The 15,523-nt window shown below is 39.6% G+C and overlaps 1 protein-coding gene across 2 annotated transcripts in view; it reads left to right on the top strand.

Moving 5' to 3' along the window:
- NFAT5 (nuclear factor of activated T cells 5) overlaps positions 1-6,192 on the top strand; it is a gene marked incomplete at its 5' end in the record, with an annotated part of 97,120 nt that extends 90,928 nt beyond the window's left edge. For both annotated transcript variants that reach the window (XM_080702055.1, XM_080702054.1), the window contains 2 exons: positions 436-3,001; positions 5,837-6,192. In XM_080702055.1, the coding sequence (XP_080558181.1) occupies positions 436-3,001; positions 5,837-6,072 (2,802 nt within the window). In that variant the 3' untranslated portion in view covers positions 6,073-6,192. The remainder of the gene's footprint in view (positions 1-435; positions 3,002-5,836) is intronic.
- Positions 6,193-15,523: the final 9,331 nt, after the last annotated feature.

Genomic DNA, 15,523 nt, shown 5'->3' with positions numbered 1-15,523 from the left:
ATCTTTGCTTATAATATTTTAAAATCAGACATTATCTTATCATGGAAAATCATTGTCTGTTACCTGAGTTATTGTATATAGAAAAGAAAAAACTGGTCTTATATACATTTTTAGAACAGTAATAATTTTTTATTTATATTTTGCAATACTGGGAATGGAACCCAGGGGCATTCTACCTCCAAGCTACACCCCCATCCCTATTTTTTATTCTTTTATTTTGAAACAGGGTCTTACTGAGTTGCAGAGGGCTTCACTAAGTAGCTGAAGCTGTCCACAAACCATGATCCTCTTGTCTCAGCCTCCAAAATGCTGGGATTACAAGCATGTGCCAACATACCTGGCAGGACAATAATAAAATCTAAGTAATTTATATTATTAATGTTTTTAAAGTATTGTGTGCTTATGTAATGTTATTTGGGGGGGTTTATTTTTTAGACTACAAAAACAGTTGGATCAACTCAACAGACTCTAGAAAACATCTCTAGCATAGCAGGAAATGGGTCCTTTTCATCACCATCATCTTCCCACTTACCTTCTGAAAATGAAAAGCAGCAGCAGCTTCCACCCAAAGCGTACAACCCAGAGACCCTGGCAACTATTCAAGCCCAAGACATCTCACAGCCTGGGACCTTCCCAGCAGTTTCTGCCTCGAGTCAGCTGCCCAGCAGTGACGCACTACTACAACAAGCTGCACAGTTTCAGACAAGAGAAACTCAGTCAAGAGAAGTGTTGCAGTCAGATGGGACCGTGGTTAATTTGTCACAGCTGACTGAGGCATCGCAGCAGCAGCAGCCACAGCCGCCGCTGCAGGAGCAGGCGCAGGCCCTGCAGCAGCAGATCCCGTCAAGCATCTTCCCACCACCGAGCGGTGTGAGCCAGCTACAAAGCACCATTCAGCAGCTGCAGGCAGGAGGCTTTACAGGCAGCCCTGCTGGTGGCAGCAGTGGGAGCGTTGACTTGGTCCAGCAAGTTCTAGAGGCACAACAGCAGTTATCTTCAGTTTTATTTTCTGCTCCAGACGGTAATGAGAATGTTCAAGAACAGCTTAGTGCAGACATTTTTCAACAGGTCAGTCAAATTCAAAATAGCGTAAGCCCTGGAATGTTTTCCTCATCAGAGCCAACAGTCCATACCAGACCAGATAATTTATTACCTGGAAGAGCTGAAGGTGTTCATCCACAGGCTGAAAGCACACTGTCTACCCAGCAGCAGCAGCAGCAGCAACAGCAGCAGCAGCAGCAGCAGGTGATGGATTCGTCCGCTGCAATGGTGATGGAGATGCAGCAGAGTATCTGCCAGGCAGCTGCCCAGATTCAGTCCGAGTTGTTCCCTTCAACTGCTTCAGCAAACGGAAACCTCCAGCAGTCACCAGTGTACCAGCAGCCAGCTCACATGATGAGCGCACTATCCACTAATGAGGACATGCAAATGCAGTGTGAATTGTTTTCTTCTCCCGCAGTTTCTGCAAACGAAACATCTACAACCCCCACACAGCAGGTTGCAACTCCTGGCACCACCATGTTTCAGGCATCAAGTTCAGGAGATGGAGAAGAAACTGGAGCACAAGCAAAACAGATGCAGAACAGCGTCTTTCAGACCATGGTCCAAATGCAGCATAGTGGAGACAGTCAACCCCAAGTTAGCCTTTTTTCTTCCACAAAAAACATGATGAATGTTCAAAATAGTGGTACCCAACAGCAAGGTAATGGTTTATTCCAGCAAGGGAATGAGATGATGTCACTTCAGTCTGGGAATTTTTTGCAGCAGTCTTCTCATTCACAGGCTCAACTTTTTCATCCTCAAAATCCTATTGCCGATGCTCAGAACCTTTCCCAGGAAACTCAAGGTTCTATTTTTCACAGTCCAAGTCCTATTGTTCATAGTCAGACTTCTACACCCTCCTCTGAGCAGATGCAGCCTCCGATGTTTCACTCTCAGAACACCATTACTGTGTTACAGGGCTCTTCAGTTCCACAAGACCAGCAGTCACCCAACATATTTCTTTCCCAAGCCCCTATGAGCAATCTTCAAACAAACACAGTAGCCCAAGAGGAACAGATTTCATTTTTTGCAGCACAGAACTCAATTGCTCCACTTCAGTCACCACCGAACACTGAACAGCAAGCTGCTTTCCAACAGCAGGCTCCAATATCACACATCCAGTCACCCATGCTTTCCCAGGAACAGGCACAACCCTCCCAGCAAGGTTTATTTCAGCCTCAGGTGTCCCTGGGCTCCCTTCCACCTAATCCAATGCCTCCAAACCAACAAGGAACAATTTTCCAATCACAGCACTCAATAGTTGCCATACAGAGTAACTCTCCATCCCAGGAGCAGCAGCAGCAGCAGCAGCAACAACAACAGCAACAACAACAGCAGCAGCAACAGCAACAACAACAGCAGCAGCAGCAGCAGCAACAGCAGCAGCAGCAGCAACAGAACATGTTATTCAGTAACCAGAACACCATGGCTACAATAGCATCTCAAAAGCAACCACCACCAAACATGATATTCAGCCCAAATCAGAATCCAATGGCTAGTCAGGAGCAACAGAACCAGTCGATTTTTCACCAACAAAGTAATATGGCCCCAGTGAACCAAGAGCAGCAACCCATGCAATTTCAGAATCAGCCCACAGTTTCCTCGCTTCAGAACCCAGGGCCTGCCCAGTCTGAGTCATCACAGACATCCTTGTTCCATAGCTCTCCTCAGATTCAGTTGGTACAAGGGGCACCTAGTTCTCAAGAGCAGCAAGTCACACTCTTCCTCTCTCCAGCATCCATGTCTGCCTTGCAGACTAGCATAAACCAACAAGAAATGCAACAGTCTCCTCTTTATTCCCCTCAGAGCAACATGCCTGGACTCCAAGGAGCCACATCTTCACCTCAGCCGCAGGCTACTTTATTTCACAATACTGCAGGAGGTACAATGAACCAGCTACAGAACTCTCCTGGCTCATCTCAGCAGACTTCAGGAATGTTCTTATTTGGCATTCAGAATAGTAAGAAACTCTTAATTTTTTTATTACTTACTTGAAATGGTGAGATGATGATGATGATGATTATCAGTAGTAGTAGTAGTAGACTTGAAGTTTATTAAAAAGATAGAAATACAGAAGACAGTTACAGCCTCATGTACCCAAGGGTACCATGAGGGGGTAGTTCGAATGAATTCACCCTTTTTTAAAATTTTAAAACAGGGTTTTGCTAGATTTGATAAGAGTCTCATTAAGTTGCTGAGGCTGACCAAGAACTTATGAATCCTCTGGTCTCAGCATCTCAAGTAGTGAGATTACAGATGTATCCCACCACACTCAGCTCATACATAGTTTTTTTTTGTTGATGTTGTTGTTTTGGGCTTTTTTTGTTTTTTGTTTTTTGGGTTTTTTATTTTGTTAGGTTTTGCAGTACTGGGGATTGAGCCCAGGGGTAGTCTACCTCCAGACTATACCTTCCCCTTATTTTATTTTTTATTTGGAAACAGCATCTTGCTAAGTTGCTAAGAGCCTTGCTGAGTTGCTGAGGCTGGCTTTGAGCCTCCAATCCTCCTGTCTCAGCAGATGTAGTAGTTGTAAGGGCACAGTTGTATGTAGAATTCTGCCAATCGAGAACTATGAGATCTTCAACAAGATATTTGACTTTTATGAGCCTAAATTTCTGTATCTAAATCAGTGGTAATATTTGCATACTTGACACGGATTTTGGGAGTATTAAATCTGGTAATGGATAAAAATGTATGTGTTTATCATTTTAAACTATAAACTTGAAAGGAAAATGAAGTAAGAATGGCAGATAGTATCAGTGTTAAGCTGGGCATAGTGGCACACGCCTATACTCCGAGCTACTCAGGAGGTTAATACAGGAGACTTGCAAGTTCAAGGCCAGCCTGGCAGTTTAGTGAGATCCTGTCTCAAAATTTTTAGAAAAAAGGTTCAGGTATGGATATACCTCAGTGGTAGAGCTCTCAATTACTTAATGTTTATCAAGGAATTACAAAGGACTTAAAATAGCTAAGAAAAGTTGGTGCTTAACCAGGTATGGTGGCACACGCTTGTAATCCCAGCATTTGGGAGGCAGAAACAGGAGGTTCACAGTTCACGGACAGCTTCAACTGCTTAGCGAGGCCCTTTGCAACTCAGTGAAACCCTGTTTCAAACAATAAAGAATAAGCCCGGTGTGGTGGCACACACTCATAATCCCAGCATTTGGGAGGCTGAGACAAGAGGATCGCAGTTCACAGACAGCCTCAGCTACTTAGTGAGGCCCTTTTGAAACTCAGACCCTGTGTTCCAAAATAAAAGAATAAACGCTGGGCATGGTGGCCCATGCTTGTAATCCCTGTGTTTGGGAGGTTGAGATAGGAAGATCGCACAGGTTCGAAGCCAGCCTCAGCTACTTAATGAGGCTCTCAGCAACTTAGTGAGACCTTGTTTCCAAATAAAATATAAAATAGGTCTGGGAATATAGCCCGGAGGTAGAAGGCCTCTGGGTTCCACCCCCAGTACCACCAAAATAAATAAATAAATAAATTAATTAATTAATTAATAAAGGGCTGGCTGAGAGGTAGAATTCCCATAGATTCAATCCCCAGTACCTAAAAAAGAAAAGAAAAGTTGGTGCTTTATTTGGTTCTGGGGATTGAATCCAGGGTCTTGCATATGCTAGGCAAATACTCTGCCACTGAGTAAATCCTCATCCCCCAAAAGTTGTATTTTTATACTGCTTAGAATAAACCTAAGAGTTCCAGTAACATTTTGTGAATACTTTTTTTTTTTTTTTTTTTTTTGCGGTACTGGGGATGGAACCCAGGGGCATTCTATATCCAGCTAAATCCCCAGCCCTATTTTTTATTCTTTATTTTGAAACAGGGTCTCACTGAGTTACAAAGGGCCTCACTAAATAGCTGAGGCTTGCTTTGAACCTGTGTGATCCTCCTGTCTCAGCCTCTCAAATGGGATTACAAGCGTGCGCCACTACACTAGGCTTAATACCTTTTTTTCTTGGTGCCTTTTTTTTCCAGTTAAGCCCAGAAGACATCCTATGTCTGAGTTATAGTCCCTATTTTATTTTATTTTAGTTTTGAAACAAGTCTTGCTAAGTTGCTGAGAGTCTCACTATTTACTGACGCTGCCTTCAAATCTGCAATTCTCGTTTCATACTACTCGTACTGAGATTACAAGCATGAATTACCATGCCCAGCTTGGTGTCCCATTTTTAGTAATATATTGGGTGAACACAGTAATAAATTTTCCCTGGCAACTAGTGAGTGAGTGTGTGTGTGTGTGTGTGTGTGTGTGTGTGTATGTGTGTGTGTGTGTGTGTGTGTTACTGGGGGTGGAACCCAGGGGCTTTCAAACCTCTTGGCTACACTCCCAGACCTATTTTATACTTTATTTGGAAACAGGGTCTCACTAAGTAGCTGAGGCTCGCTTTGAACCTGTGCGATCCTCCTGTCTCAGCCTCCCAAGTGTGGGGATTACAAGCGTGCACCACAATGCCCGACTAGTATATAATTTTATTTATTTATTTATTTATTTATTTATTTATTTATTTATTTATTTATTTGCGGGTCTGGGGATGGAATCCAGGGGCATTCGACCTCCGAGCTACACCCCCTGCCCTATTTTTTATTCTTTATTTCAAGACAGGGTCTTAAGTTGCGAGCACCTCACTAAGTAGCTGAGGCTGTCTGCGAACAGCGATCCTTCAGTCTCAGCCTCCCAAATGCTGGGATTACAAGCGTGCGCCACTATGCCTGGCTAATAAATATGTTTTAATATATATTTTCTCATGAATCTTAACTAATCAGGTAGCTTCTGATTTTAATGTCTCTGCAGACTGTAGTCAGCTTTTAACCTCCGGACCAGCTACATTACCTGATCAATTGATGGCCATAAGTCAGCCAGGCCAACCCCAAAATGAGGGCCAGTCACCTGTGACAACACTTCTTTCTCAACCGATGCCAGAGAGCTCCCCACTGGCATCATCAATAAATACCAGCCAGAACATGGAGAAGATTGATCTGCTTGTTTCATTACAAAACCAAGGCAACAACCTTACTGGCTCCTTCTAACTGGAGATGTAAGTATTAGGTTTTGGCTTCTTTTCCTTTTTTTCAGAACTGGGGTTAGAACTGGAGCCTCATGCCTGCTAGCTAGGCAATCACACTACCACTAAGCTACGGCCCCAATCCTATGGTTTTGTTTTTGTTCTTGCTTTTGTGGTATTGGGGGATTGAACAATTGAACTCTGGCATTCTACCTCTGAGCTACATGCCCAACCCAGCCCTTTTTTTTTTTTTTTTTTTTTTGGTGATACTGGGGACTGGGGACTGAACCCAGAGGCATTCCACCTCTGAGTTACACCCCCGGTCCTAATTTTTATTCTTTATTTTGAAACAGGATCTCACTAAGTTGCAGAGGGCCTCACTCAGTAGCTGAGGCTGGCTGCGAACCAGGATCCTTCTGTCTCAGCCTCCCTAGTACTGGGATTATAAGCATGCGCTACCACGCCCAGCTTATTCTTTTTTATTTCTTGAAACGGTCTCACCGAGATGCGAAGGGCCTCACTAAGTAGCTGAGGCTGTCCTCCAACTGCGATCCTCCGTTCTCCACCTCCCGAATGCCGGAATTACAAGCATGCACCACCACACGTGGCCCAGCCCTATTTTTTTATTCTTGTATTTGAAATAGGGTCTCACTAAGTTGCAGAGGGCCTCACAAGTAGCTGAGGCTGGCCGCAAACCTGTGTTCTTTCTGTCTCAGCCTCCTAAGTATGAGATTACAAGCCTGTGCCACCATGCCTGGCTTCTAATCCTATGTTTTGACTTCTTCCATTTATTTATTTATATATTTATTTATTTATTTATTTATGGTGCTGGGAATTGAACTCAAGGGGCATTGTACTTTTGAGCTACAGTTCCAGCCCTTTTTATTTTTTATTTCAAAAACAGTCTTAAATTGCTAAGGGTCAAAATAAAGAGTAAAATATAAGCCGGGCACTACTTAGTGAGGCCCTCTGCAACTTAGTGAGACCCTGTTTTAAAATAAAGAATCAAAAATAAGGCAGTAGATGTAGCTCGGAGGTCGAATGCCCCTGGCTGGGTTCCATCCCCAGACTCGGAAAAAAAAAAAAAAAAAAAAAAAACCAGGGCCTCTGGCCGAGCGTGGTGGCGCACGCTTGTAATCCCCGCGCTTGGGAGGCAGAGACCGGAGGATTGCGCGGGTTCGAAGCCAGCCGCGTGCGCTGGCTTAGGAGACCCTGTTTCTAAATAAAAAAATATAAAATAGGTCTGGGAGTGTAGCCCGGAGGTAGAAGGGCTTCCAGGAACCCCAGTACCACCAAAAAAAAAACAAAACAAAACAAAAAAAACCCAGGGCCTCACTAAGTAGCTGAGGCTGTCCCCGAACCACAGTCCTCCTGTCTTAGCCTCCCAAATGCCGGGATTTCAAGTGTGTGCCACCACGCCCAGCTTAGTCTCATTAATTTGACAAAATCAAATTTTGTTTCCCTTATACCATACATTCGGTATGCGTAGGTCTCATTTCTCCCTTCATCAGGAAATGCTGAGTTATAAATGTCTGCAGAGAATAAATAAGCGATGAGCAAGTTTCATTTGTAGTACTACAGCATACTTGGGCTCAACACCAGGGTGACAGATACGTTATAAAATATTTCCTTCCCTAATGAATAAAGCTTTAAAGCTTTTTTTTTCTTTTTCAGAAACTCCATGAAGACAATTGTGATTCCAAGATGTCTTGCGATCTTATTGTTCCATGAAGATTATTGAACTGTTACTTTAAAAACAAAACAAAGTATGAAAAATTGTACTTGAGTAAATGAGTAGATTTTACTCTGACTGCAAAAGAGCACACCATGCTACCTGTTGCAGTGATTAGCTACCAATGTTAACATCTTCCTATTTTTATTCCTAATAACAATGATGACTGAGAATCTATTTGAGTTTCCAGCTAACAGAATTGTTGCTATTTTCCTAGGTGTAATTTCTTTAAAAGTATAGTTTAAAGCTGGACCACTCAGTTATTATTGCTATTGGAAAATAATTTTTGTCATGTTTACTTTTGTTATTCTTTATTTTCTTTCCTGCATTATTTTAGTCAAGTAATGGCTTATGAAAAAGTAAAACTTAGTAATAACTAAGGCTGTGATTTTTTTAATATAAAAGCACAGCAGCTGGCCAAAGTGAAGGAATTTTTTTTTTTCAGCTTTTATGGAAAACTGAAGGGGTAATATTTTGACAAGTTAAGCTATATTAAGAACTCTATACAGATAAGAGGACTCTTGATTAAACACAAAGGCAGGTGATAGACTTAAAAACTGGGGACAGCTGGAATGCTATTGATTTTATTTTCAAAGAGTTGTTAGTTGTCTGATTCTACTAAGGGGTTTAGCCATAACTGCATAGAAAAATCATAATTTTGCTCTATGAAAAACAAAGGGGATAATATATATGGTAAATTATATTCCAATATTCTCCTAAAGTAGTGTAAACTGACAGTCATTTGAGTGTTTTCTTCTTAACCCAGTCTGAGACTGATGTGCCCTTTTATATGCATCTGTATTATTTTTCATCTCCTCCTCACTTTATTTAGACAAATATTAACATACTCCTGGCTTTGTGACCCTGCTGCACCTTAAAGGTAAAGGCCATTTTGATCCAGGGTGACCTAGGAATCCTGCAGCGCAGGCAAGGAGTTCTTTTTTAGGAACTATTGAAGTTAATTCCTGAGAAAATAGTGCATTTTCCCCCCATGAACGGTGCTGTTCTGAAGTCTTTAAATATTTCCCTTTAATAGAAAACAAAACAAATGCTCATTTAAAAAAAAAAAGGCAAACTAAAATTTCTTGAACCATCACTTCCCCCTCAGCTGCAGTGAGTGTAATTCACTTGTCACCTCAGTGCTTTACGGTTCCAAGTGGTCACTTACCTGATGGTTCCCACAAGCCTTGGGCTTTACAGGGTCATATCATTTGACTTAAAATGAGGAGTTAACTCATGTTACATCTGTAAAGAGCAAAATAACACTCCACAACTTGCAGTCGTAGCATTAGTTAAAGAGTTTTGGGTGTTTTCATCACCCGTGGGATGCCTGCTTTAACTACCATCGTATCTGGACATGTACTTATGTCTCATTTTCCTTTGGGCATGTGGAAAGCTGTCAATTCAGTGTAAGGCCAACATGTGTGTGGCTTCTACGTGTTGAAAAATGTTCTGGTATCCTTGTCCATTTTCTTTTTTAAGTGTACAAAAAATAGCCTGTTAATTGTTGTTGTTGAAGGCTCTTTTCTCTCTTTTTTTTTCTGCCTGTCTGTCTGTCTGTCTGCCTTATATGTTTAATTGAGCTGTGTGGAATTGTGGTGTTTGGTTTGTTTATATGGCCTGATTTTTCCCCCTTTTTGCGATGGCCTTTCTTTGTTCTTTGAATGTGCTCTTCTAATTTTTTTATCTCTTCATTCTCTTGTATTCTTCCCTCCACCCTCAACCCTTTCTTTCTTTCACTCTCTGATTGAGAGGCATTGAATTACGTTTTCAGTAGTACAGGCTTCTTGCCGATATGAAGGGAACTTTTCAGAAAGAGACCTACTCTAGGTCATTTAATTTTGAATACAGTTTTCAATCGTTCAAGTTTTGGATGGTTTATATCTAATGTGTGTTTCATTTTTTTGGAAAGCTATATTTTGTATTTAGGAAATGGTATACTATTTTGCTACTTGTACTGAGTGAGTACATTGGCATAAATATAGAAATTTATATATATACATATATATAAACTATTCTTTTTTGCCACACATTTTTGTGGTAAATTTGTGAGTTTGTCTGATGTTCTACCACAACGTGGCGTCTGATAACAGTGAAGGGGGGGTTTGTTATGTCTTTATTGAGTATTTAAGTACCTTTTGAAACAAATGACCTGTTCATCTGTAGCCATTCCATCAGGCAGTCCTTGATGTTAGAGGTGGGCTCAGGCAGCTAGCTTCCTGTGTGTGGGCTGCATCTCTCACTCGCAGAGTGGAAGAGCAAGGAGACCGATTGAGGCAGTTGTGTCAGATGGTGTTTCACAAGAATGAGCCATTCAGTCTTTGCTCACTATATATTTAATATTTTATTATTGTTGTTATTGTTATTAATTGGCTTTCTGTATTCTATGCCTTTTATTTATAAAGACACTAAAAAAACCATGTTTGTAATTTTAATAACATTTTCCCCATCTTGTAATATCCAGAGCTACTTTATAAATTCTCTGAACTGAAAGTATTTCCCTCAATATATCTCTTCTCCCCTGGCCCCTGTTGGGAAAAACTACCCAATATCTAGTTCAGGTTGTAAAGAGGGTCAACCACACAATCCAGTGCTTCAGTTTTAAACTGCAGAATTCTACCCCTGAAGAATCACTTGCAGTGTCAGAGAAAGAAAACCCAGAGGTATTAAAAGAAGACATTTTTTTAAAAGAGAGTAATAGAAATTTGCTAAATGTTTATTTTTAGATTTTCTGAAATTTTTTTCTCTGAGATCATATAGGAGACTCTCCAGATTCCAGTTAGGATGCTTTTAACACTGCACGTGGCTAACGTAGTAGCAAGAAGACTGGCTTGTGTGGTGACCTGTACTGTTCTATGGTTTAGCAAGAGGTTTATCCTTAGAAAAGACTGATTGGCAATGCTAAGTCACCGGGACCAATTTTCTGTTTTATAATATGTAAGTTTAGAGCAGAACATATACCTGAACTATAGTGGTTTGATTGGATGGAGATAGGAACCCCAATTCTTATTCTCATAAATTTTGTGGTTATTTATACAAGGGCTGTGTCATACTACCATATTCTTATTCAATAATGATAGTTCAGTCTATTCTTTTTTTTCCCTTTTTCTTTTTATTTCTTTTCCTTTTTTTTTTTTTTTTTTGCATTGTTAAATGTTCCTTACCCCTAAAGGTCAATGTTAAATACAACATTCTGAGTATATGATTTGGTTACAAAGAGTATTTGTCTTCTTATTGAAGAGCTAGCTCAGTGGTTGATACTTGTGCTAATAATGCAGTTTCTCAATTACTGTTACAATTTACAGCCCCATATGGGAGAGACTTAGTAAGCCAGCAAAGGCCTTGGAAACAACAATTTATTAAATTTATTTATGGCAGAAGGACCTAAATAAACTGTGAACTACATTTTATTTCTTTATTGGGTACATTCAATTGTTTTTGCTTTCAGCAACTCATATAAATGCTTGGAGCTTATCTCTTTCTCCTCCTCCTCTTCTCCCCCCTTCTTCCCCCCTCCTCTGTTATTCCTTATTGTCATTCCATTATAAATCCAAGAGTGGGAGAAGATAATTAAAAGTCACACTTGGCTTCTGAGCTTTATCATGTTACCTTTGTGATTACAGTATATCATGTTGTTATCTAGTTAGTGCAAATCTCTTTTGCACAGTCTCTAGAACAGCTTCTGAAAGGGCTTTATTATAGAAGCAGTATTAATGAGGGATCTTTATTTCTTCTCTCCTTCCTTTCTTTTTTTAAATAACATATGTGCTATAGTTTGGAATTTTGTTACAATGAATTTCTTAACTATCAAAACCTCAGCTAATCTACCTAGGAAAAATAGTGTCGAAAGAAATGAGGAAGAAGCCGCATTATGCCCTCCAGAACTAAGATAATAATACCTTTTGACCTTTTAAGCCATCATAAATGCTTGTCTGGGAAAAATGTAATTTGTTAGATGTATCAACAACTAAGGACCCAAATAAAATGATTTAATAATTAAGTGCTTAAATTCAGCAGTTATAAATATTCACTAGAAATAATTAGAATTTTTCATTGTTCTAGTGAAAATTCCTGTTCTCTTTTTCATAATTTTTTTTAATTTTACTAAAAATGATGTAAAACCTATTAACTTTACTCTGTATCTTGAGTATTGGTTCCATCTCTAACCAAAACATAACTTAAATCTGCATGCCTTTGATTATTTGGAAGAACTTGGTCAAAGAGAGAAACTATAATTCAGATGATATATTAGAAAAGGACAGGGCTGGAGTGTAGCTCAGGGGTAGTGTGTGAGAGGCCAGAACTTAGAGTATATATGAGAGGATTAATTGAGCCTCATGTTAAAATTTTTTCTGCCTCTTTGTATCATTAGAGCTAAGTGGTAGAGATGATGTTTATAATGTGACATATATCAGTATAATATCTATAGTATCATTTCTGAGTTGTCCCAACGTCTAATGACTCTTTTAATCTTTATTGTCATGCCATTCTCAGCCTTGTTTATTAATACAATTGTTTTTACTCCACTTGCTATTTCAGGAAATTTTTTACATTAATATTTTATATGTAGATTAAATGTTTATAAAAAAAGTGCCTTTTTTTACCCTGAGAGTGCCCCCTTATAATTGTATTTTTTCACTATTACCAAAAACATATGAACAACTCTTAATAGGTCCCAACTTTCACTTTTTCCCTTTAGCTATTCTTCATTTCTGGATCACCATAGACAGCAACTTCATAAATTTCCTTGGCTTAAGAATAGCAGAAAAGACACATTGCTAGAATTGATTCTTTGGGAAGAGTAAGTAAAAGATGACTTTCTCTCAGAATTATAAACTACTTACATTTATATAAATTAAATTTGTCTTTAGCTCAATGAACAAATAATAGTTCTTACCTGAATACTAATGAAAATTTTACTCTCTGTAAAACCCTATGCACATAAATGTATGTAGTTAAATGTCAAGAGAAGACCATTTATAGCATCTTTTCTGATCTTAGATGGATGAAAATAGGTAGGCGAGGCCTGATAATATCAATTTTTCTAACTAAATGGCAAAGTATAGTTCATTATAGCATACTTCTTGCCCATCAGAACCTCAGTTAATTTGCCTAAGTAAACTAGTGTCGAAGGAAATGAGAAAGAAATTATATTTGAGTTCATATCTAAGATAATAATTCCTCCCTACCAGATCCAATTGGACTGAGTGTCCTTTTTGTTGTTGTTGTTGTTGTTGTTGTTGTTGTTAATTTTGCTTCTCTTCTGGCTCCTTACCACAGGGGTGGTGCTGGGTGAAAGGGCCTTCGGAACAGGTCAGGACAGCAGGACCTTTGAGCTAGAGCTGCTTTCTCTGTGCAAATATTTTTGTGACTGTTAGTGGCACTGAATACTGCAGACTTTGATGCAATATTCTAATACTCCTGACATGCACTTTAATCATTCCAGAGAAGCAGAGAATGCTGACTAGTGATGATTCCTTACCTTAGATCTTTACTCTTGACTGAGTCCCTTTTCATTTGGGAGCTAACTTGGTGTAGGTGTTATGTGAATATTTTCTGAAATTACTGTACAGTAGGCCTTAGATTGAAATGTAATGGACTCTAAGAAGAAATTATGATACTTGAGAAAATCATTTAGAAACATTAAGATGTTCAGTTTGCTAATCTATATGTTTGGAAGTAAAACCATCTCCCTTCCTATATATTTTGTGTCATGTATATAAGAACATTAGAAACTATAGTTTTCTACATATGCAGTTTATATAAACCAGCGGTTCTCAGAGTCTGGTCCTCAGCCCACCAACTCGCATCAATATCACCTGGATATGCACATTCTTGGACCTTATCCCAGATAGTCTGAATCCGAAATTCTGGAATGGGGCCCAGCAATCTGTTTCAACACACCCTCCATGTGAGTCTAGTACACACTGATGTTTGAAAACCACTGGCATAAACTATGTTAGCGAGAGCAAGAAAGTTTATTTTCTTACTTATAAAGTTATACATTGCTTTTATGTAAATTCAGCTTAACTTGATTATCTATAATCATTTATTGGCAATGGTAATTCTCAGTACTGCCTAAGAAATATATATATTTTATGTACATATACACTTAGTCTACTTATTGATAATTCAGTTAACTTAGCTTGACATTTTCCTACAAATTACCAAAAAGTTTACATTAACGGACTGATTTAAATAAATAGGTGCAACATTCTATATTTCTTTGAATGGTTATGACATTTAAAACAGCTAATACAATTGATGGGTGCTAAAGTCTCTGTTTACCCATAAGATGGGTACATTGTGGGCAGTGTAATACAATCCTCCTCATTGCCTCTCACTTTACCAGCAGGCCACAGTCTTGCTCTGGCTCTCCTGACTCTCAGAACGAAGTCATCCTTCCTTATCACTGCATCCGAATCTGAGATAGTAGATAAGATGGCTGGCCATACCAGGATAGCACCTCATTTCATTTGTTCTTTTAATAGGTAAAACTTAAAAGTAGCTTGCTTGGTATAAGAATGTTGCAATAGAGATACAGCTATCCTTGGAGCTTATGCTTCAGATAAGAGTTATTTATGAAAACAAATACCAAATAAGATAATGCATTATATAATTTGGGCATTTCTCCCTTCTCAGTTATATATATATCAAGGTAAATATAAACTAACCTCAAGATAACTAGATTTATTTGTGTTCATTTGTGTAATTCAGTATCTCCATAATCTAATCTTTCATTGTTGACAAATCACTAATTAGTTAACTCATAGAAGAAAAATTTTCAGAATAAAAAATAAATGCATAATCACTTCTAAAAATTACTGCTGCTATCTTTCCTTAGTACTGGCAGTGGAAGAGCGAATGGCATACTCTACACTGGTGCTGGCGAGCCGTGGGGAACTGTCGGGAGATGCTGTCCTACATTCCTCTCTCACTCCCTTTCCCACCGTGTTGCAATCTAGTCCTGCACCCAGAGCATTCTGCCTTAATGGTAATGCTTCTTAAAAAGAGCCGTTTTTATCCACATCACTCCTGCATGCCCACTCACAGCATTTCCTTTCAGCCCCCTCAAAGTTGTTTGCCTTGTTTGCTTGTTAACACTATTTTAGCTAATGAACATCAGGACAACACACACATACACACAGCTCTCAGATGTGAGCGTGGGTTTGGAATCAGACCTAGGTGTCCCATTAAGAGCTGGGGTTCCAGTATATGTTCTAGCCGGGTGTGGTGGTGCACGTTTGTAATTCCAGTACGTGGGAGGCTGAGACAGAAGAATCACAGCACAGGTTCGAGGACAGCCTCAGCAAATAGTGAGACTCATCAACCTAGTGAGATCGTGTTCCAGAATAAAAATAAAACAGGGTTTGGGGTGTAGCTCAGAGGTCGAATGCCCCTGGGTCCAGTCCCTACCACCACACGCGCACACACAAAAAAGAACTGTCCTGCACTGAAGGTACTGTGCCCTCAACCAGTTCAGGTTGATCCCAACAGCCTGGAGCTCATTTCTTTTGATCAGTGAATGTATCTGCTCACCTCCTTCCCTCCTTCTACTGATAAGCTCCAAGTAGTTGCTACTTATTGGACAACTTTTACTGAGTTTCTTTCACGTCTTTAACTCGGTCTCAATAAGAATACTACAGATACTTCCTTTGCCTGTTCTCAAGTGCTTTAGCTGCCGTTCTGCCATTTTCAATTGGATTTAGTTTTATTTGCTCGAGCGCACTGATCAACCACTGGA

This window comes from Muscardinus avellanarius, assembly GCF_963383645.1.
Source record: "Muscardinus avellanarius genome assembly, chromosome: 10".
NCBI lineage: Eukaryota > Metazoa > Chordata > Mammalia > Rodentia > Gliridae > Muscardinus > Muscardinus avellanarius.
Note: the sequence above shows the minus strand (reverse complement) of the source record. Positions and strands in the feature narration are given on the sequence as shown.